This window comes from Excalfactoria chinensis, chromosome 1, assembly GCF_039878825.1.
Source record: "Excalfactoria chinensis isolate bCotChi1 chromosome 1, bCotChi1.hap2, whole genome shotgun sequence".
Lineage (NCBI taxonomy): Eukaryota > Metazoa > Chordata > Aves > Galliformes > Phasianidae > Excalfactoria > Excalfactoria chinensis.
In genome coordinates, this window is record NC_092825.1 from 113,041,185 (window position 1) to 113,062,557 (window position 21,373).

Sequence of the window (21,373 nt, forward strand, 5' to 3'; positions counted from 1 at the left end):
TGGGAGAGCAGATAAGGAGTGAGAACTCCCTGAGACATCTGGTGAGGAGGGGATTAGGGGTTGTAAATATCAAAAGAGGAGTTGCATCTCCCTGACAGGATGGGCGATAACAAGAGGGGGTCTGCATGATAGAAGTCATTGACTATGCATGAGGTGTACCTATATCTGTATCACGGTTTTACCAGTTGGTGTGCAAGTTTGGAGGAGCTATCCCCCTTGCACCCAGCGCTGAAATAAACATACCTGCTTTATAACCCATCTCTGGATTATAGAGTTTGATTCCGCAAATCATTTTGGCGACCCAGATGGGACCCTCTCTGTTCGGCTGCAGGACCGGCTGAGAGAGGGGACACCTTTGGCGCGCCCCGAGATTTCTCGGAAGGACTCCCTTCCCTCATCCGATCACTGCGGGAGCAGACAAGGACCGTCTATCGGCGGATAAGGTATGTTTAATGGGTACAGGGGAATCCGTAAGTCGTGAGGAGACGTCCTACGCAGGAGTTGTGAGCTGTCATGCTCTCCCCTTTGGTAAAGGGCCCGGGTTGTTGGTTGTGTAATCACGATCAGAGGCCGTGTAGATCGTGGGTTCGAGTCCCACTGAAGCGGTCTCTGAGCCGTTTCAATTGTGGGTTTAAGTCCCACTGAAGCGGTCTGAGCTGTTCTAGTTGTGGGTTTGGGTCCCACTAAGGCAGTTTCAGCTGTGGGTTCGAGTCCCACCGGGATTACCGTACGTGCACGAGGAGAGCTATTTTGCTCCCCCTTAAGGGGTTGGTTGGTTGGTGACAAAGTATAGTGGATACTCTGTCAACGCTAACTTGGGTTTTCCTAGCTGTATTAGCAGGAATTGTTGTGTATTTGGCCATTATTAACATCTCTTATTAGCGCTTGTTACTGTACATTTGAACTAAGTGTTGAACCAACAACTTTGATATTTTCTGAGAAATGTTGTACCTTGAAGTGTGTAAAGACCGGTCTTGTGCAGTCTGTGTGAGTGTGGTGTGAGTGAGACGCAGCACAGCTGCGGGGCGAGTGCGGAGTCCCGACCCGCGGTTCCGTCCTCCCGCGAGGGAAACGGCCGGGGACGGACGAAGCAAAAGTTTTTTTCATGTTCTATACGTTGCTGTGTGTTTGTCTTATTAATTATTGGTAGCGTTGTGGCAATTGTTAGCGAAGCGCATACGAAGTCTGGCGGTGGAAAAGGCCCTCAAAGGCGAACCACAATTATTATCGAGACCCTGTTGCTTTTGTTGTAGAGAATGCCGCGGTTTAAGGGTGATAAAGACTCAGATTAGAGAAACAATAGGGTTGTGTTACCTCCGCTTTAACGTGTTAACTTTACAGAATTTGTTTTGAACCATCGCTCCCCCTCGTTGTGTGTGTACAGAGTAATGGGGGGAACACATGGGAAAGAGATACCTAACAAACAAACAAAAAAAAAAAAAAAAAAAAAAGAGATCCCAAAATCAGGAAAAAGGACAGGAAAAGTTGTTTAAATATTGTGTACAGATATGGCCTAGAGAGCCTCTACAGGGAAAATCAATATTTGGCCAAATATGGATCTGATGAAGTTTGGGTTTGTCAGATCTTGAATTTATATATATATATATATAAGAACAAAACCCCTTTTCAAAGGAGGAATCAGAATATGCTGCCTGTTAGATACAAGAAATCAGCCTGTAATTAGTAAAAAGAAAAAGGGCCGGGACCAGGAGGGAGAGGAATTAGGAAAACAAACAAACAAACAAAAAACTAATCAGTGGGACCCTCTAGACCCCCCCCCCATGTAACCCCAATGCAGCACAAAGGGAGACAGGCACTGCCCCAGTAAGAGAAAATGGTAAAGAACATAGGGTCATTTCACAGAAAAGGGGGGCATGCTGGGCTCTGAAGAGAATTAAAACAATGTGAAAGGGATGCTAGCTGTACCAACACCTCAGTGTACCCCTTATGGGAGGTCCCACTGGGACAAGGACAAATATGCTATGTAAACTCCCACTCACTAGTGGAGAAATTAGAAATTTTAAGAAGGAAATGAAATCTTTAATTGAGATTAAAAAAAATAAAATTGAGTTAAATAAAAGTAAGAGCAGCAGAACAATGAGATCAATTTCTAGGGCTTTCAAAATTTTGGTCCCACCAGGAGCCCCATGTAAATATAAAAGTGGGACCTGAGGGTGAAGAAGTTGTGGTTTTAGTTGATACAGGGGCAGCTCATTCATTGCTGGCCCATAAGGTATCAGGACTCAAATTAACAAATGAGACCTTAAAGACAACAGGGGTAGAGAGAACCTGGATGACAGTACCAATTTTTGAGAATACTGAATTAAAACTAGGGGATAAAGATGAAATTGGGAATCAAGAAAAACATGAAATAAGGCCATAAAAATAAGGGTGGAACAGCCCAAGGAACTGAACACTATGGATTGCTAAAGGAAAGTTATATGGTACTAAGGGTGTTTGTGGAAACTGAAAAACTGTATTGTTTGTTCTGTGGGTTCTGAAGGGAATAGAACAAACTGCTTTGATGGTATAAGAAAGTGTAATTGTTAATGATACAGAAGTATAACTGAGGGTATGTGGAAATGTAACTGAGGGCACAAATAGTGGAATAGTGTGCAAAGGAAAAAGAGTTAAAGAGAAGGTGAGCTATCTGTGCCTGTATGAGAGCAACCCCCTGCACTGTTCCACCCCCCCCGCAAGAACTCTTGGAGAGAAAGAGAGAGCCAGACAGAGACTGCTGCTGTAAACTACAAAGGGGGAGGTGGAAAGGGGGAGGTGAAGGGGACAGGGCACTGGAAGTGAGAACAGCCTTCATGTGCAGAGGTCTGGGAAACCTGAAATTCCAGTGTTAGCATTGGACACCTCTGGAGAGAAGGAGATAAAACTGAAATAGGATGTTAGTAGCTGATGTAATGATGAGAGTTTGGAAAGTGAGAAAGTTTGGGACAGACACAGGCTGAAGAAGGCAAGGACTGGCAAGGTATAACAGGGATATCAGGACTGAAGAGAGGTAAACGATATGAAAACAAAACAAAGCAAAATGACTGACAAACAGATAGCAAGGGAATTGGTGATAATAACAGCTATTACTGTTGTGGTGCTAGAATAGGGCCATAGGACCCAGAGATCCCCTCAGGGAGAGGTGAAGGGAGAGGGGGCTTGAAGAGCCCAGGGAGGGTTCCGCCCCTGGAAGGAGAGCAGTGTGCAAACTGCAAAGGAAACTGCATCTAGGGAAGCAGGATAAAGAGGTTTATTTTCTGGTGGATATGGGTGCTTCTTACTACTCATAGATAGTTTTGTAGCAGTAGTAGAAGCTACTGCCCAACAAGAAAAGAGTTTACATTTTTGGATTAATTAAATAAAAGTAGGAATACAGTAATTCTTGTACCTGCCAGGTTACTCTGGCAAGAAATTTAATAAAACTGAAGCTAAGGGTCCAACAAGATTGACTGAATAAAAGATGTAAGTCTAGCTTTAACACAAATGGGGAAAAACAATGTTGTACCCCCCGGAGTCACAGTAATATCAAATATGATGCACTTAGGGGTGTGGGCATCAGGGCCAAACATGAAGCCCTAAATAGAAGTTAAAAGCAAGAGATTGCCCAGTCAGGGTAAAGCGGTGCCCTATAAGGATATGTAACTGTAGAAGGATAGAAGAAATAATAGATAACCTTTTGGAGCTTGGACTCCAATTTTGCAAAAATTTCTGATAGCAAGTGCTATAGTTTGGTACAAGACTTGAGGACAAGTAATAGAATTGTTGAATGGATACACTCAGTGGTGGCAAATCCATGCACCTTATTAACCCAGTTAAGGAATGAATAGGTGGAGTTTACCTTCTGGATTTGAAGCATGTCTCTTCTGCCTGGTTTGGCCAATATGGGGAGAAGAGACTCAGTTAACCAGAACAGTGTTACCCAGAGTTGTGAGAACAGCTTAATGATTTTTGTGAACTGGTCAACTCATGAGCCTGAGACCTGGGATCCTCCATCCCAGGGTGGAACTTTACTGCAGCACGTGGATGCCACAGCAACAAAAGAGAACTGTGCAATGGTCTGTGAGTCTGCTGAGTTTCTTGATTTACAGAAAGCACAACTAACTCAACAGCAAGTGACATATTTGGGAGATTACAGCTGGACTTTGAACCTTAAGGAATGCCAGGAAAGAAGCCATCTGCCAAACCCCTGAGCTGCAAATTGCCCAGGAGGCGAGTAAGGGATGGCTGGGGTGCCTGAGGGCAGTGGCTGCACTGGTGCTCAATATTCAAGAAGCCTGTAAATCTACATTGGGCCAAAGGATCCCAGTTTTAATATCTCATCCAGTGTTTACTGTATTGGAGGCAAAAGGGGTACATTGGCTCTCACCCCAGAGATTCCTGAAATACCAGGCCCATCCTGATAGAGCAGAATGTTGTAGAAATAATTGTAACTAATATTGTCAACCCAGTATCTTTCCTTAGCGAACACCTGGAGAACCAGTATCTCCTGACTGCTTTGAAACAACTGAAGCTGCACATTTCAGACAGTCAGTCAGACCTAAAGGACAAAACCCTAGAAGATGTAGAAGTTCCTGGTTTACTGACAGCTGCAGTTTTGTGAAACAAGGAGACTGTAAGGCAGTTTATGCGGTACCTGCTATTGACCAGGATCTAAGGACTTCACCCATTTCAAGCTGGGGACTGGATCCTGATCCAGATGGGGAAGGAGACAAAGCTGCAGCCTGACTGGGAAGGACCATTCCAAGTACTTCTAATGACTGAAATAGCTGTGAGGACAACCAAGAAAGGATGGACTCACTACACACTGTTAAAGGCATCCACTAGCCCTGAGGCGTGGGAACTGTTGCCACAGAATCATTTTAGCTAACCTTTAACTTCTCCTCAAATAGGTGAATAAATTGTATATGTAAGTGGGAGAGTATTATAACCTATATAGAACTAATGTTCACAAGAAGTTTTCCATGTTGTAACAAGAAGTTTTTACTACTGTACCCATTCGTTATCCTGATAATTATCTGGAAAATGTAAAATTTGACAATAATGCAGGGGAGGGACCAACTGATAGTTTTGATGTGAATGAGGGACTCTTGTAGTGTATGGAATGATGTATGGTGGACAACTGCCTATTGAGGCTGAACATATACACTCCTAACTAAATACCCAGAATGTCCAGGATACTGAAGAGCTTAAAAAGGGGTAGAAAATCTTCCTAAAAACCCTGCAGTTAGGACAGGTCAGGAGATAAAAGATCTTAGGCAAACACTGGAAATTGAAACAAGATATGGGGACATTAATGCCTGGGTAGAATGGATTAAGTGTACTGTCCAGAGTCTCAACCATAGCAATTGCTATGCTTGTGCATCAGAACGGCCCACAGCTCAGGTGGTGTCCTTTCTGCTGGGGTGGACCAAGGACCCCAAGAGAATGCAGCCCTGTACCAAGAGAAAACTGCCTGGGAAACAGAGACTGCAGATCTCTCTCTCTCATTCCTCCAATGCCTGATACAGGTGTCAAGATTCCTCCTGCAATCTCTACAGCAGTAGGTAACCATACAGCTTGCCTCTCACGGCAGGGTGTGAAGGCTACCAGGCCTATGGGAAACTTTTCCTTATGCAATGAGGTCTTGAATGTTACGGAGGACTCAGCAGGAAATTATACAAGATTGGGAATCTCCAGGGCAGATCTCTGGTGGTACTGTGGGGGAAAGATTTTATGGTAACCATCTAACTGGGGAGGCACCTGGGCACTTCTTCAATCAGTTATACCATTCACCCTGGCATTTGAAAAAGAAATGTATATAGATTCAGTCGTGGTACCTAGAGGTGTCCCTGATAAATTTAAGGCAAGAAATCAAAATGCTGCGGGATTTGAGTCACTGTTTTGGTGGATGATGATCAACAAGAACATAGAAATTATAAGTGAATCTAGATGCCACACACAGGAAGGGAATGATCTAGCAGGAGAGAAATCCTGCTAGATTAAAGAAAAGGGGGGAATGAACAGGGAAGCAGAAAACAGATGCTCTGCTGGAATTCAGAATAAAGGGGGGCTAGAAGGGGGATAGTTAAAGGTAGTGTTCAGAAAATGATTTAGTTAGGTAGAATAACAAGGACAGAAAATGATTTAGTTAGGTAGAGTAACAAGGAATGGAGACAGTGGGTCTGGGAGAGCAGATAAGGAGTGAGAACTCCCTGAGACATCTGGTGAGGAGGGGATTAGGGGTTGTAAATATCAAAAGAGGAGTTGCATCTCCCTGACAGGATGGGCGATAACAAGAGGGGGTCTGCATGATAGAAGTCATTGACTATGCATGAGGTGTACCTATATCTGTATCACGGTTTTACCAGTTGGTGTGCAAGTTTGGAGGAGCTATCCCCCTTGCACCCAGCGCTGAAATAAACATACCTGCTTTATAACCCATCTCTGGATTATAGAGTTTGATTCCGCAAATCAGACTGAATAGATCTAGTTTAACTTCCTAGGTTATTTTTACAGCATTTGACAGTAACATCAGAATGAACTTGCAGCAAAGGAGACTTTTTCCCTTTCCATCAGACAAAGATAGGGACCATATTAGAGAGAAGAAACAAAAGGTTGTGGTAAGTTGTCTAGAATATACTCCAAAAAGAAGCAAATCAAGCAAGCGTTTCTGTGTTGGCTTCTGTATTTTTTAAACAGGGACATGGTGACTTTACAGATGCCTAGATGATATGGGCTGCATTAAGCAGCGCATAACAGAGCTCCTCCAATATGTGCATTCTTTGTCAACCAGGTAGTTAATGAAAATTCCAAGAGAAAAATATAAGATTTTAAATATACAAATTATCAATTAGACTATACAAATTTATAGTAATGCTATTCAACTAGAGAACTCAAGATGAATTTCACTACTGAAGTAGGCATGGAGAAAACAAAGGATGTGTACAGCACAGCCCAAGCTACTTTTATAAAATCAGGAAACTGAATTTTTAAAAGCATCAATGAAGCACTAGAATTTCCTGATTACTGTTTAACAATAATATAAACAAATAATAATACAAGACAGTGTGCACAAGATAATGGCCATTTACTACCACAAAAGATTAAATTTCTAAGTAGATGCTCACATACCTGTTGTACAATTGTTGTCAGCTCTAGACAGAGTTGTATTACATTATTTCTTGTTACTGAGTAATCTGTCACAGCAGCAAAAGGTGATCTAAGAAGAAAGAAGGAAAAAAAATTAAATGACATTGGCATATATCCACTTGTTTCAGTGGTTCACAATGAACTTAGTGCCCATAGAACTTTTTTAATGTATTTCTTTTCTAGTGATATTAAAAGCACAGAGAATATTACAATCTATTATTAAAACTGTAAATTGCAGGATACATATACATGGAAAATGTTCAACTCTCCTTGTTTTTCCTTCCTTAAGAAGCTCCATTTATGCAAGCACAATTTCTCATAGTCTTTCAGCACATTGCTGAACTACTTTCACACCCAAGAAAACACATCCCACATTACGCTCTGCAGTTGTTTGAGAACACCATTACTAAGGTACCTCTGATATGAATGGTGCACAGGTGTGAATTGCACCAGAATAGTATTCCAGTGATTCACTGGAATTTCCAGGATCGCATCTGTTGTCTAACTGTAATTACTGGAGGAACTCAGAAGAAGTAAAAACTTTATCCAAATGAAAATGCCATTTAGAGACAGAGATGGATCAACACTCAAAAACGGCTACAAAGGTTAAACTGGTGGCACAGCTTAACATCCCCCCACAATGTGCCACAGTCAGAAGTGATCGGTGAAATAAAAAGTGTAATCCAGCACTTAATGAGGTCACCCACATGCATCCTACACCTTAAACTTCATGTCAGAATGCTTTAAATGCTTGTCTACCTAGAAGCTTGCTTATTTTCTGGAGGCACTGTTAAAACATATTTGGTTAGTGAGGCTGGCAGTCCTCTGATTTCTGTGTTACAAATCTGTCTTAAAGTATAAACTCATTTTGATCTATTCTGTGTACTCAAGAAGCAGCCAAACACTAGGCAGGGTTGGAATTTTCTGCAAGTAAACAGTTCTACTCCATCAGTGATGCAAATGAGGCTTTTACAGACATTATTACCATCACAAAGATGGCATTTCTCCACACTTGCTTCAAACATTTAAAACAACCCGCCCCCCCCTTTAAAATTGAGTCCATCAAGGTCTGAAATCTATCTGAAACCTTCATTTAATAAGGTCACGTTAACTTATGAACTCATTTTTACTTAAAATGAAGGAAATCAAGCCAACAAATGGCATTCTTTTACTTTAAATATGGATGTTAATACAATTTGATCCTCAAATTACACAACTGGAATCTATTTGACATTTCAAAGCCTCCAGCATTGCTCTAAACAAAATCTCATGGTAGGCTTTGGCTTCTAAAACTGTATGATTTTCTCTCATACTTTAACAATTTAGTAGGTTTCATGGTTCATGAGGAAAATAATGACATTTTTACCAGCACTGCTCTTAGTGAAGAACGTTAGAAATGCCCCAAATAAACTTTGTTGACATTAAAGAGGAGGCAAAGAGACTGAGACATTACTCATTTTTATTACACTGAGGTTTACAGAGTGAAGATTTACTGAAAACAGCATGGAAAGAAGTGACACATGGGTGGCAGCAGAAGGGAGAAGCCTCCTAAGAAACATAATCCTTATTAAAATATTTTGAGAAGTGATTAATTACTTGGAAGGATAAGATGACAGGTCCTTGTTTCCTACAGAAGAGGTAAGCAGTCTTCAAGCTACCTCCTCCGTAGTACTCAGTAGCTAACCAACTGACTTACACATGGAAGTCTCTGCCAGTGCTTCTATGGGATACTGCTACAGACTGGATCGTTAAAATTGGAATTCCCTCTCCACACCCTTCCCAGTTCAGTCCACTTCACTGGAGGTAATCTGCAAACACATGGACTACTGCAGTAGGCAACTGGGGAAGCAACAAAGACAAAAGCCTCTCCAAGTATTTACTGTCAAAGGGTATATATTTTGGTATTACATCCTGAATCTCAATTACAACCACGAAAGTCCAGCAAGACTTGATATAACAAAGCAGTTTCAACATAAACAGCAATAGAAAAGTCATTATGGAATCACTCATTTCAGTAATAGACACACTGTCAACACCAAAAACTCCTCTTCATTAATATCTGATTTTAAAATGCATTATTTTAATGCAGTACAGCATCACTGACAGAACAGATCAAATACAAATGCAGATAAATCCTACATACACCTTTTCAATTGCCTACTAGAGCACCTTCCTTCTCAAGACTTGTAAAATATACCAAGTTAGAGGAATACCTTGTTTAATTAGACCACTTATATCTACTTTAAAAATATATATTAATTTCTTGACTGGTCTGAAACATTTCCATCAACCTCTAGTTTTTATTACTTTCTTTCAAAAGTCTTTTGAGTCCCTTGGACCTTCACTTCTCAGGTACTTCGAATGGTTTCAGTGAAGCAAAGTGTGTTGAAGGTGACCACCTAGAATCGCCATATGTAAATAAGAGCATTTACATAATTGCAGGCTATACTTTGTGCTCAAAAAAGCATCAGTAAACAGACTCAGAGAGTCTGTTCTGCTGTCCAGACTCACCCACTGAAGCATCTAAATGTCCATAACTTCAGGCATGGATTTGAGCCTACCTTTACAGGATTGAAGTAAATATACAAGTGCTTTGCTAAATACTAGCACACTTAGGAACATGACTATACAACTTGCTTACTTGGTGTTCAGAGTGAAAGGATTACACACCATCATTCCATAACTGCTCAGGAAAGCAGATCTAAGTTTGCCAGGAATGTCTTTTATTCTGAAATTTTACATTTGCCGCTCTCAGCAATTCAGCCCGCCTCTTTAATAGGACCAACAGTTTCTATTTGCAGTAGGGCTTTTTGTTCATCTTGTGCTGTTTTGCTCACATATCAGACTAGGAATAGCAGTGGTAAATTAATCAAACTCATGTATATTTGTAAGCCTGCCAATTTTTCTCCAGACACAACTCTGAAAGACTGGAACTTAAAAGCTATTTCACAAGATCTCTTTGCTCCTATTACTTCGACTTCAGCATAATCCATAGCAGCAGTTTAAGAATTTATGGGGATATATGCTGGGGTGAAAAACAAGGGATACAGGAGCACTGCTGTGAAAGACATGCCAAATAGCTGCCCAAACAGATGGCTGAGTCAAAAAGTACACTAAAAGAAAAATAAATAAATGAAAAATCCAGTGTTCCCTGGCAAATCCTAATCCATGATCATCAAAATCTGTAACAAAATACAACACACAAAATTTTGTGATAGTTAACTAATGGGAAGTTGATTATATCTTCTTAAATTTTTAGAAAATAAACGAGATGTGAGAACAGAACTAGAGCTCTGTCTTAATCATAAAGTTACTTATAAGCTGCGCTAAACTCCAAACTCAGAAAAGCTCAGGATAGTTTCCTGGAATCGCTCTGTCACTGCTTTTCAGTTCATACTTCCCCCTGGACAAAAGCTTTGAATCTTTCACTGGTGTCATTGAAGATGCAAGTAAAATACAAAAAAAGCAGCTCGATTATCAACATAGAGTGAGTTCATAGTGCTTTCAGTTCAATAAAGCTTCGGATGAATGGTACATAATTCAGAAATCTCACAGAGGCAGTGAATGCTGACGCACACACAAAGCAACACTTGTAAAAAGTGATTTTATGTAGGACTGCAAAAACATAAGAATAAAACCTTACCTGGGATTAACAGAAATAAATATGTCTAATTTCAGTTTAAGGGAGCAGGTACCACTGGATACACTATTGTACAGAAAAATATACTTCTTATGAGGTTAGAGATCACTTTAAACCATAAAATTGGTTTATTCATGCTTTGAATCCACAGTAATGGACTCACAACAGTAATTCTACTTTAATCATACATTAAAGATTTTTTTCTTTGATATACCGTAAGTTTATGTTTGGCTTGAGGGACCTACAAGTTTTATCTCAGTTCCTGTTTTTACATAACTTGAATGCCTTTCTTGACTGTGTTTTTTCCTCGTGTTTTCTAATGATTTTCTCTAACTATTCAGTCTATTTTTCTGTTGCTTAACAGTACTCATCTTCTTCCTGCACTTATATCAAATAACAAATTTGCAGAAAAGTTGCCCCAACTTTGAAGGTAATATTATATGCATTTTCACTGACATTCAGAAGAAACAAAGGAATACATTCACAATAACTGTTGTACATAATCTCAGCAAACTATGCATATTGTATAGAAACCACTGAGGTTTCAACCTCTTCAGGATGGAGTACACGAACCCTATTAAAGACAGAAGAATTTCCAGGAATCCAGTACACCAGAGAAGAAGAAAGAATCAGAATGATGACATCAATTACTATTTCAAAGATTACAAGATACAAGAACTACAGGAACAAAGACTGAAAATAATAGCTATTATCTAGCTTGAAGTCTGGAACGCCTGGACAGCTCCTCTCTTATTATTATCTAATTCCTAAGAAGTATCACTTCACAGCAGAGACATTTAGACGCCAAGTCATTCAGAACACCAGACGAATAGTTTGTTGCTACTGTGTGGAGTATGTATTTCCATCAGCTTAAGAGCTAAGTTATGTGTCAAGTGGAAATACATCATGCTTTCAGAAAAGACTTTCAGTTGTTCAAGGAAGCTCAAATCTAAGCACCCCGAGCAAAAAATTTGAAGATTAGGGAAGGAGGATAAAATATTATTAAGACAAATTACTTTCTTGAAGATTTTGTGTATTGAGAAAGTAAAGGGAAGTTGAAGTTAGTCTAAAAAGTTTAAGGACATAATCTATTTCTATGATGACAAGTTCTTTGCAGGACATAACTACTGAGAAGCCATTTTATGCTCCTAAATATTCTCAGCCAACCTCTCTTGAAAACAGCTAGGATTCTCTTCTGAAATTTCCAGTTCCTTAATGAATTTAAGCTTGAAGACCTTAAAACCTCAGCAGTAAAAGCTACCTATTTTCCAGTAAAAAACCTCTATTTGTGACATACATCTGTAAGTACAACTGCTACAAGCAGAGGCCTGGAACAAAGAGCATCCTTGGATCAGCTCTGCACAGTGCCACTACAAGAGCCATAGTAAAAGCAACCCAGCAAATCATAACTTTCACACTCTGTTTGATAATTGTACCTGGCCATTATAAGTAGCAAACATCCTATGGACATATCATAAAGGGAGGGCTTCCTTGAGCAGCTAGCAAAACACAACTCGTGCTATTATCATCATTCCCCACACATAAAAAAACACCACATCACTGTGATTCTAGGCAAGGTGAAGATGCTGCTGGCTTCTCCTTAAGTGACCTCTGATGCAAATCAACAAAGGGACAATGTAGAATTGACAGTAATATGGAGTGAATAACCCTAATAAACAAGTTCTATCTCCAAATCTCTCCCCTCTCATACCCTACAGATGGAGCTGGTGTTAGGCACCAACCAAAAGAACTCAGATTTGGCCCAGATTTAATAGCAACAGCTGTGCAGAATGAAATTAAGTCCACATTCCTGACTTTAAATATTTAATATCTAAAATCTTACTATCTCCCCCTAGTGGCCCCAATAGCTGCTTAGGAAAAAAAAAAAAAAAAAAAAAAAAAAAAAAAAAAAAAATTATAATAAGGAGAATGCTGTTGCACTCCAGATGTTCCATCCTCCTGAGAAGGATTCATTCATTGGCCTGCTCTCAACCCAACTTGGGGGTTTCACAAATAAGGAAGAACAAACCTAAACAAGAAAGTCTCACACTCTCATAAATCAGAAAGGAATTAAAATCATACAGAAAACATTTGCTAGCACTACATGTTTAGGCTACAAAGAACATCAAAAGCACTTTCTCAGAAATCTGAACAAAATTAATATATTGCTTCAAGGAAGCCTCATTTGGATGCTAAATACAACACTGTTAAAAGCAAACTTTCACCACTGCTGCCTTCATCTTTAATTTCTTGGAACTTCTGGGTTTGATGAGCTTCAGATAAACACACGTCATTTTGCATTTCACTTGAGAGTAGGACTGACATACACTTAAAAAAAAACACAACAAAACACTTTAGAGATCTTCCCTCACCAACACTACAACTAACCAGTTTACAGGAATGCACTGACACATTAGCACTCAGGTGCAATTCTATGTTGTTTTTTTTTTCCTATTACTTGCCAAAACAAGAACTTATTTTTTAATGTTAAATGTAAATATGCACAAAAACCTACCTTTAAATTTCAGACTTTTGAATGCAAAATATTATTTCCAATTCTTAACTAACGGTCTTTATCCATTATCCACAATTTAAATGAGAAAACAATCAATGTTTACTAAACACAGTGAAGTCCCAAACACTGATACACCTATGTAAAACATGCTTTCACACTATTCCTTTTGCTTTAAAACTCAGAATGATATGATGTTCTCTGCCAAAAATTATTTGCAGGGAGAAAAAAAAAAAAAGAGAACTACATTTCTTCTAAGTCAGAGCAATAAGCTAGAGGTAGAGCTAAAGACAAATTCCCAGGTCTTCAGTTTCCAGTACTTAACTTTTTCCAAGAAGCTTAATCATTTCTCTGCATATCTAATGTTATGTGCCTAAGTAGAAATGTAGGAGTGCACCTTCAGTTTTGAAATCTAAGGGAATGCTAGAAAGGAAAAAAAAAAAAAAAAAAAAAAAGAAGAAGAAGCGCTGGTAGTTGGAGTCTACTGAATAAAAGAGTTTACATTTCAAGAGCCTGGTCCCACATATATTCTTATTTTATTAGCTAGAAAATGAGTCCATTCATCTGCATCTTCAGTTTCAAAGGCATTGCACTGTGGTTTTTAAAATAAATAAATAAATAAATACAATCAATAATAATTAAAAACACAACCCACCTTCCCTGCAAGACTACACTCACACAGAGTAAAAGTATATATTTACACCCACATAATGCAAAGTATGACTATAGTTTCATCAGTTTTATTTTGTCAGAGCAAAGAATCTGATTTATGCAGGGCAATGTATTATTCTATATTGTTAACAAAATATGCAAACATCCCAATCATGTCAGCCTGTTGCTATACTGTATTTCCAGAAATGTGTAGGATTGAAGTGAATTTGGAAGTATTGTAATGCTATGAGAATCGTGTACTAACATTTAACTAACAAGAAAAGCTTAGAATTTGTAAGAGGATTCTGCCATCGTCTACATTATGTTCTGTAAAGAGGTTGGGTTTTCTGCATGTCTATGAATTGGTTACCTGCAACACATTTGGGAGATTTTACCTGTCCAACCAAGCCAGAAGACTTTTAGCAGCTCCAATGAGATCCACTACTGACGTCAGAAAATCATTTGGCAATTTGCGGCTGGTCCTTCCATCGTAGTGACCACTCCTCCTCCTCCCAGTGATGAAGTTCTGCAGATTTTTGGCAGATGCATTCAGTTTGTGTGAAAGAGTTTTCAGATTTTCTGTTTCCAAACCATAGTTCTGAAATTAAAAAAAGAATAAACAGAGAAAGAAACTTAGCTGTGCTACTGAACATGAAGTACTAAGAAGAGCAAGACTGATCTGCTTCAAAACTTAACCATTCCTAATAATTAAGGTATAAATAAACCCACTCATTAGATTTTAAATGTATGGCATGTTCTGTTTCTAAAGTGCATAAAAATAGAACAAAAGAAGAACAAAATTATGAGTGATCTTTTAGCTGGTTTAAGTGCACTAAGGAAAAAAAAAAAAAAAAAAAAAAAAAAAGAAAAGAAAAGAAAAAAAAGACACACAACATTTCTTTCTAGTCTGGAGGTTTGATTTTCCAAGCAGTAGACCCAATGTTTCTCTCAGATCTGACAGTTACAGATTTCTGCCTTCAGTCTCCTGTAAGAGGGCTTGCAATTAGCAGAAGTAAACAGTATGAACACAGTGTAATACCAGATTGCTTTTGTTGAAAGCATGTTTATTACCTTTTTTTTTATTATTATTCTTGTTAGCAGCAAAAGACCAGCATAATCATAGACCAAAGAACACAATGCTACTTTGCTCATAGTACGTGTTGCCAATTTGGATCTGCAAACTTTGCTTCCATTTAAGAGGCAGTTCCTTAAGCTGAAATTCCAGTCCTCTACTATGCAGCAGATACAGAAATAATTATGCAGAAATATTAGCAAATACCACTTGAATATCCTTCAAATGTACTGAAATGGCACTAGAGAATATGAATATCCTAATTTAATGTTCTATTACAATATATTACAGAAACATCAGCAATTTGTTAGTTCTAAAATAGATTTGTTTTCCTCGCAAACACAAAGAACACTAGCATTATTCCAAGAGAGATCTTTTCTTCCTATTTTATATAAATATGCAACTGCAGAGAATTTACCTTATCATTGCCACAAGAGATGGGACTGCTAAAAGTGTTCCTTGCCTAAAACACATCATAGGGTTACAATGTGGCATGGCTACAACCTGTTATGAGGCAAAAGCTACTTGATACTATGCTACTATTCAAGGTGGATGAAACAGGATGCAAAAAGCCTCAGCTACATACAAAAACTCATTTGCTAACAACACCCCCTACCTCATCCCAGACTCCCTGGGTCATTAGTATGGTTTGGTCAACATACTGATCTGTCTATGAGAAGAAGGGATGTGCTTACCAATTCCAGTCTTAGACTACTAAAGCTTATTATTCTTCTTCCCTACAGGCAAAAGATGAGGGGGGTGGGAGGGGGGGGGGGGGGGGGGGGGGGAAGAAGAAAAAAGATTATTTACAGTGGTTGTCATTCTCCTAATCCAAACCATTTACTAAATCAACTTATCTGCTCCTTAATTATACAGGGACTCCAGGAAGATTTCACTGACGTAAGACCTAGTAAACACAGAACCCCTAACATTTCCACGGTTCTAATCCCAGGACAACACTGAAATAATGTGGAAAAGAGAGACTTCAAAATATGGTTGGACTATCTCCCAACCACATCCTTTTGACACCTGTAAATCAGAGACAATAAGGAAGGAGTCACTACACTGTCAGTTATTTTTCCTACTTTGGAATTCAGCTTAAGAGGGAAACACAAATATGCTAAGGTTGCATTTTAAAAATCTCCACTGCAGTTTCTGAGAACATCACATTTCAGCCAACAAATAGCTCTGTGGGAATATTTATAACTGCACAGTTTCTACATAGGTGCTGTCCTCTGCCACCTCACTCAGTTTCCAATTAGACAGCAGGTACATTTGGGCAATGAGACTTTTCCACCGTGTAAATATTCTATAGCAATTATACAATACATAGAATTAGGCTATAAATTAAAAATTTACAAGATGAAAACAATAGATTAGGACAGAAAAGTAAAAGATACTTTGTCATGCAGTTAAGCAGCTCATAATTAATAAGTTATTAAATCTGCCCAAATTAAAGAGATAAACATCAAACAAAAACAAATTTGCTTTCGCTGCGGTTTTCTATGGTTGCTGTGGTTGAAAGAGCTTGATGAAGATCTAGGACTCAGTAGGAATAAGCTGCAACAATACCTCCAAGTAAAACAGGTTAGTGTTGTGGTTTTTTTGTTTTTTTGTTTGTTTGTTTTGTTTGTTTGTTTTTTACCGCATACAGATATATTCTCTTTCATTTTTCAGACACCCTTTTTCATAGTTAGATATGTGGGAAGGAAGGGACAATGTAAATGACCACAAAGTCTGTGTCCAGATACATTCACCAATACTGTATGTTTTCTTTAATGTAAAAAACAGAGGGGCCCAGCTGGTATCTAAGCTGCATTCAGTTTAGTCATTCATTAGGAATGGTGTTGATTTTGGCACAGCCTCCAGCTGCATCTGTATGAGACAGACATAGGCAGGGATGTGAAACATAGATAAACATTTCAAGCAGAATATACAATGGCTGCTCTGAAAGTAATGCCTTCTATTTTATTATGTTGGCCCATGATGTCAGAGGTGGATGTTGGTGGTTGTCATAGTTTTGTGGAGGCCCTACAGGGTGGCTGCCCTGTCACGGATACAGGTAAATCTAGGTAACCCATGACAGTGGTACAGCAAATAGAGTCTGAACCTTCCCAACAATATTCTGCTACATTTTGCTGCTGTGTGACAGAAGGCAGCAGAGAGACAGTATGACACAATCACATCTGACATGGAAGTACAGATGAAGCAAGGAGGGGGAACTGAATTCCTCCATGCAGAAAAGATTGTAGCCATTGACGTTTGTTGACACTTATAATGTTGATGGAAACCCAATAGTGGCTGCAAGCACAGTGAGGGCAGTAGGTGGAGTTTCAGCAGTGGCGAGAGCAGATCACCTCCACTAGTGCAGATTTTTTATAAGTTCAACGATCAGATTCTTGTTCAGCGCTTGTGAAAGTGCATAGCTAATGGTGGTGACTATTAAAAAATAAAAATTAAAAAAAAAATGCTCTTGAACTGAAAATTTGCTCATCAAATAGAGTCATTATGCTCTTTGTAGCTCTGCTAGTTTCCATAGATGCATTACTTTTGGAGCAAGCTACATAATTTTGGGCAGCTCTGTTTAACAAAGCCTTCAATGAGAAGACTCCTACAACAGCAGCCAAGCTAACAAAACCCCCCATTTCATTTATCTGGTCCTCATAAAAAAATAAAAATAAAATCCAATGTGTTATGTGTTCTAATATTGAGGAAAATGTTGTCCAAATAATAACTGCCAAGTTCAGTCATAATTTATATGTGGTAATATACCATTAACAATATGCTTCCTGTAGAAATAGTGTTTATCTCTAAGCAATGTAAAAAGATAATTGCAGGCAAAGATGACAATTATTTTGTTTTTACCTACTCTGCATTTAGCCCGTGCTAACGCAACTTATAGTGTCATTAGCCAAGATTATAAATTTATAGTCATTAAAAGAAGCATAAAGAAATCTGTGTGCTTGTAGAGATTACTAGCAGTGAGGCAAGTCTATACATCTGCTTTCTCAGTGAGGGTCCACAAAGGAAGAGCATCTTCAGAGACACTACACCTCAACAGAAATGGCTCTAATTGCTCCTTTTCTCGCAATCACAAAACAAGAACTTGATGAAGCTAAGCCATGCAGTGTAATAGCTTGTCAGCAGGAGCTCAAGAGAAAGGTGGTGGGAGCTATTAATAGGCATTTTACCTGCTAATTACTTTTGTGTGGATTCACATGGCAGTGTCAGTGAAGAATTGTAGCTCTTTTCTTTGCTTGCTGACAAGCAGCAGCTGTAATCACCAGTGTTGAATTTTGATTAGTTTTTATTAGTGGGGAGAGCCAGCTTAGTCCTGTCTCTGCCTGTCCATCCTTGCATCAGCATCACAGGCTAGAAAGAGAGCTAAGTTACCAAGTTTTGGGAGCAAAATGAACTTTTGGAAGCTAGTTTGATCAACAACTAAAAAAATAAAAACAAAAAATAAAATCAGAACTCAATTTCTTCTTTTGTTAAATGCAGCTAAACCTTGCTAGCAGGTAAGCACATCTCACACTTAATACCGATCAGAAAGCAGAGTATTTCTATTTCTGCTGGCTCAGACATGGTGACTAGAGGCTGCTGACACACCTTCAGAGTATGCCGCCACTGTTGTGGTACAACACAAAGACATCCCCGCTAACTAAAAATGTCAACTTCAAGTACCAAGAGAATTCCCTATCTGAATTCACTACAGTATACTATATAGACATACTCACAGTCCCACTACCAAATCCAAAAATCTCTTACAACCTGTGTCCTGTTTAGAACTTTTTATGAGACACAAAAGCCTATATATTCCTAAATACAAAGGCCACATTACGTTCAAGAACATCATATGATTCCTACAAACAATCCAAGAGTCAAAAATGAGCATATGGTTCTCTCTACCTCTCTTTAAATAGTTGGTTCTTCTCTTTCAGCCCAGAATACTGCTGGAAACCAAATGGAGCGCAACACATTACATGACCAGTGTTGATTCTCACTGAATTGGTGCAAGATGGGAACTAACAACACTGCAACACTGGTGAATTGGGACAACAGGAAAAATAACACCAGCACAGCAGATACCAGTGCTTACTTCAGTCAGTTCTGCTGCTCCCTTGGAGAAAGGCTGCTGTGACTGCACAAGCTACAGAAGGTAAAGAATTATTGTTCCATGGCAAATATTTGTCACCATAAACATTAGTTTTTATAGGTGAACAAAGTTGCAACCTCCTGAAAAAACAAATATTATAGTCTAGGTTACTGTACTGTATAAAATACAGTGGGTTAGGAAATAAAACTTCTCAATTATGCTTGGTATCTCCAATTAGTTTGGACAGCAATCACAAGGATGAATTCAAGTTTTATTTCTAATACAATTTTTCTCCCCCACTTACTCACAGACTGATGCAGAAGCTGTAGGTGAAAATAGCATAGGGCTATAGAAGTGTACTTAACATATCATCAGGCATGTTTACATTTGTTCTTCACTATTTTTCAGAGCTCTTGTCCTCCAAATATAATTTTTGACATGCACATCTGCATGTAATATTAATTGCTTTTAAGCAAGCTAACTGGAAATGGTAAAGTTCACAGTCCTCTCCTCCTGGGTAGCCTACAGAAGTTCTTAAATACATAATCAAAACTGCATAACATGGATACCATGGCACACGGTAGCCATTTCAAAGCCATGCCTCAAAATTTGCAATGGCTAAAAATTTTCCATGAAAAATTCTAATCTTCTTCAAAGTTGTTCTTAAACTAAATAAAATCCATCCTCTTCTGAACCGCATTCTCAAAAGCATTTGGCTAAACACATCCCATAAATTACGAAGCAGTTTACCAGATCAAAGTTGTGAACAACTGAGAACACAGCTTGTCATATGGATGGTGCCTTATGTAACTTTATACCTCATCAGCTCTGCCTACAGCATTTCTACATATATTTCTAACGACCTTTCTTCCAGAATTATGAAATGCCAACACTAAGGTTATCCCTCCTTCGAACAGAACTGACATATGGGACAATTTAGATGTGTACAAAACACAATCCATACAGATTTCATAGATAGAGAATAAACAGAATAGGAAACAAAGCCAGAGAGTTCAAATTACACTTGTTATATACTACAGTTATTAAACGTATACCAATTATAAGAATATAAATATTTGTCCTAAATGTTTCCAGTCAGGAAAAAAATAAAAACAAAACCAGAAAACCATCAGGTACATGTCAGCAACAACCCTGCAGAGCCCAGGAAAGATTAATACTAATCATTATCATCACTTTTACTGAAAAAAAAAAAAAAAAAAAAAAAAAAAGTTATTTTTCCACAACACAATCAAGTAACACATCAAAAAGCCGAGCCCTAGTTATGCTTTGTAGCACTAATAGAGCAATTATATAACTATGCTCCTTACTCTTATTCAATCAGCAGATTCTGCAAGACCAAGTGCTCATTATGTTTTCTTTGTTTTCCTACTTTCTCATGTAATTTTGTCCTTAGTCAGCCAGGTCCTGTTACTTCTCCAGAATTCAAAATAACAGTTACATATTCAGTTACGTGCAGTTCCAAATTCTAAAAAACAGCTAAGGAAATAAGATCAGTCCTTTTCAGCTGAGACATCTATTTTGCACTTGCCCAAAACTCAGAATAACCCAAAGACAGGTCAGAGGAAGGACATTCATTCCTTGCATATGGACATATTTACTGCCTTTGGCATACTACAGGGTTTACTGCAGTTCTGTAGAAAAGATCTACTAACAGCTACAAATATCAGCTATCAGACAGACTTTAACTCTAGTTTTATCAATCTGGTTATGGACTTTTGATTGAGGATTTCCTTCTTTGCAGTAAGTTATCTTAGGCTGAAGACAGGGCAGCAGGTGATGGATAAGTAGAACTTTTACTCACAAAGGGCAAGAGAAAAAAGAGTAAGTAATTTTTCTGCTATGAGCATGCAGAATATTAGAAATAAATCCTAACTACAGCATACACAGATTTTCATTCTGGAATGAAGCATTCCTCATTTAGCACTACAGGGATTAAGTCTAATATTCACTATTACTGACAAAGTAGCTCTAAGATTTGACTAGTGATAAGGGCAAAGGAAGGGATTTTTGTGTGAGAAATGGCAAGAAGATGAAATTAAGATGAAAGACATAATTCTTATGAGGAATTGAATCATTCAGGGGTGAAGTAGATCTATTTTTTACATCAATTTTCATATAAACATTTTGTATTAGTGGTAAATGACAAGTAATGTCATGTTGTTAGCACACCCCATCATATTCTCTGCCAAGTAATATTGCTATTTCATCTGCCGCAATCTTTTATCTTTACAGACTGAAATATCCTGTGTGCAA

At 38.5% G+C, this 21,373-nt stretch overlaps 1 protein-coding gene across 6 annotated transcripts in view; it reads right to left on the bottom strand.

Annotated features, from left to right (window-relative positions):
- The window catches only part of CNKSR2 (connector enhancer of kinase suppressor of Ras 2), a 209,885-nt gene that overhangs the window by 151,373 nt on the left and 37,139 nt on the right, over positions 1 to 21,373 (bottom strand). For all 6 annotated transcript variants that reach the window (XM_072328345.1, XM_072328334.1, XM_072328325.1 and 3 more), the window contains exons 3-4: positions 14,327 to 14,529; positions 7,111 to 7,198 (exon numbers count right to left, since the gene is read on the bottom strand). In XM_072328345.1, coding sequence (XP_072184446.1) covers positions 7,111 to 7,198; positions 14,327 to 14,529 — 291 coding nt within the window. The remainder of the gene's footprint in view (positions 1 to 7,110; positions 7,199 to 14,326; positions 14,530 to 21,373) is intronic.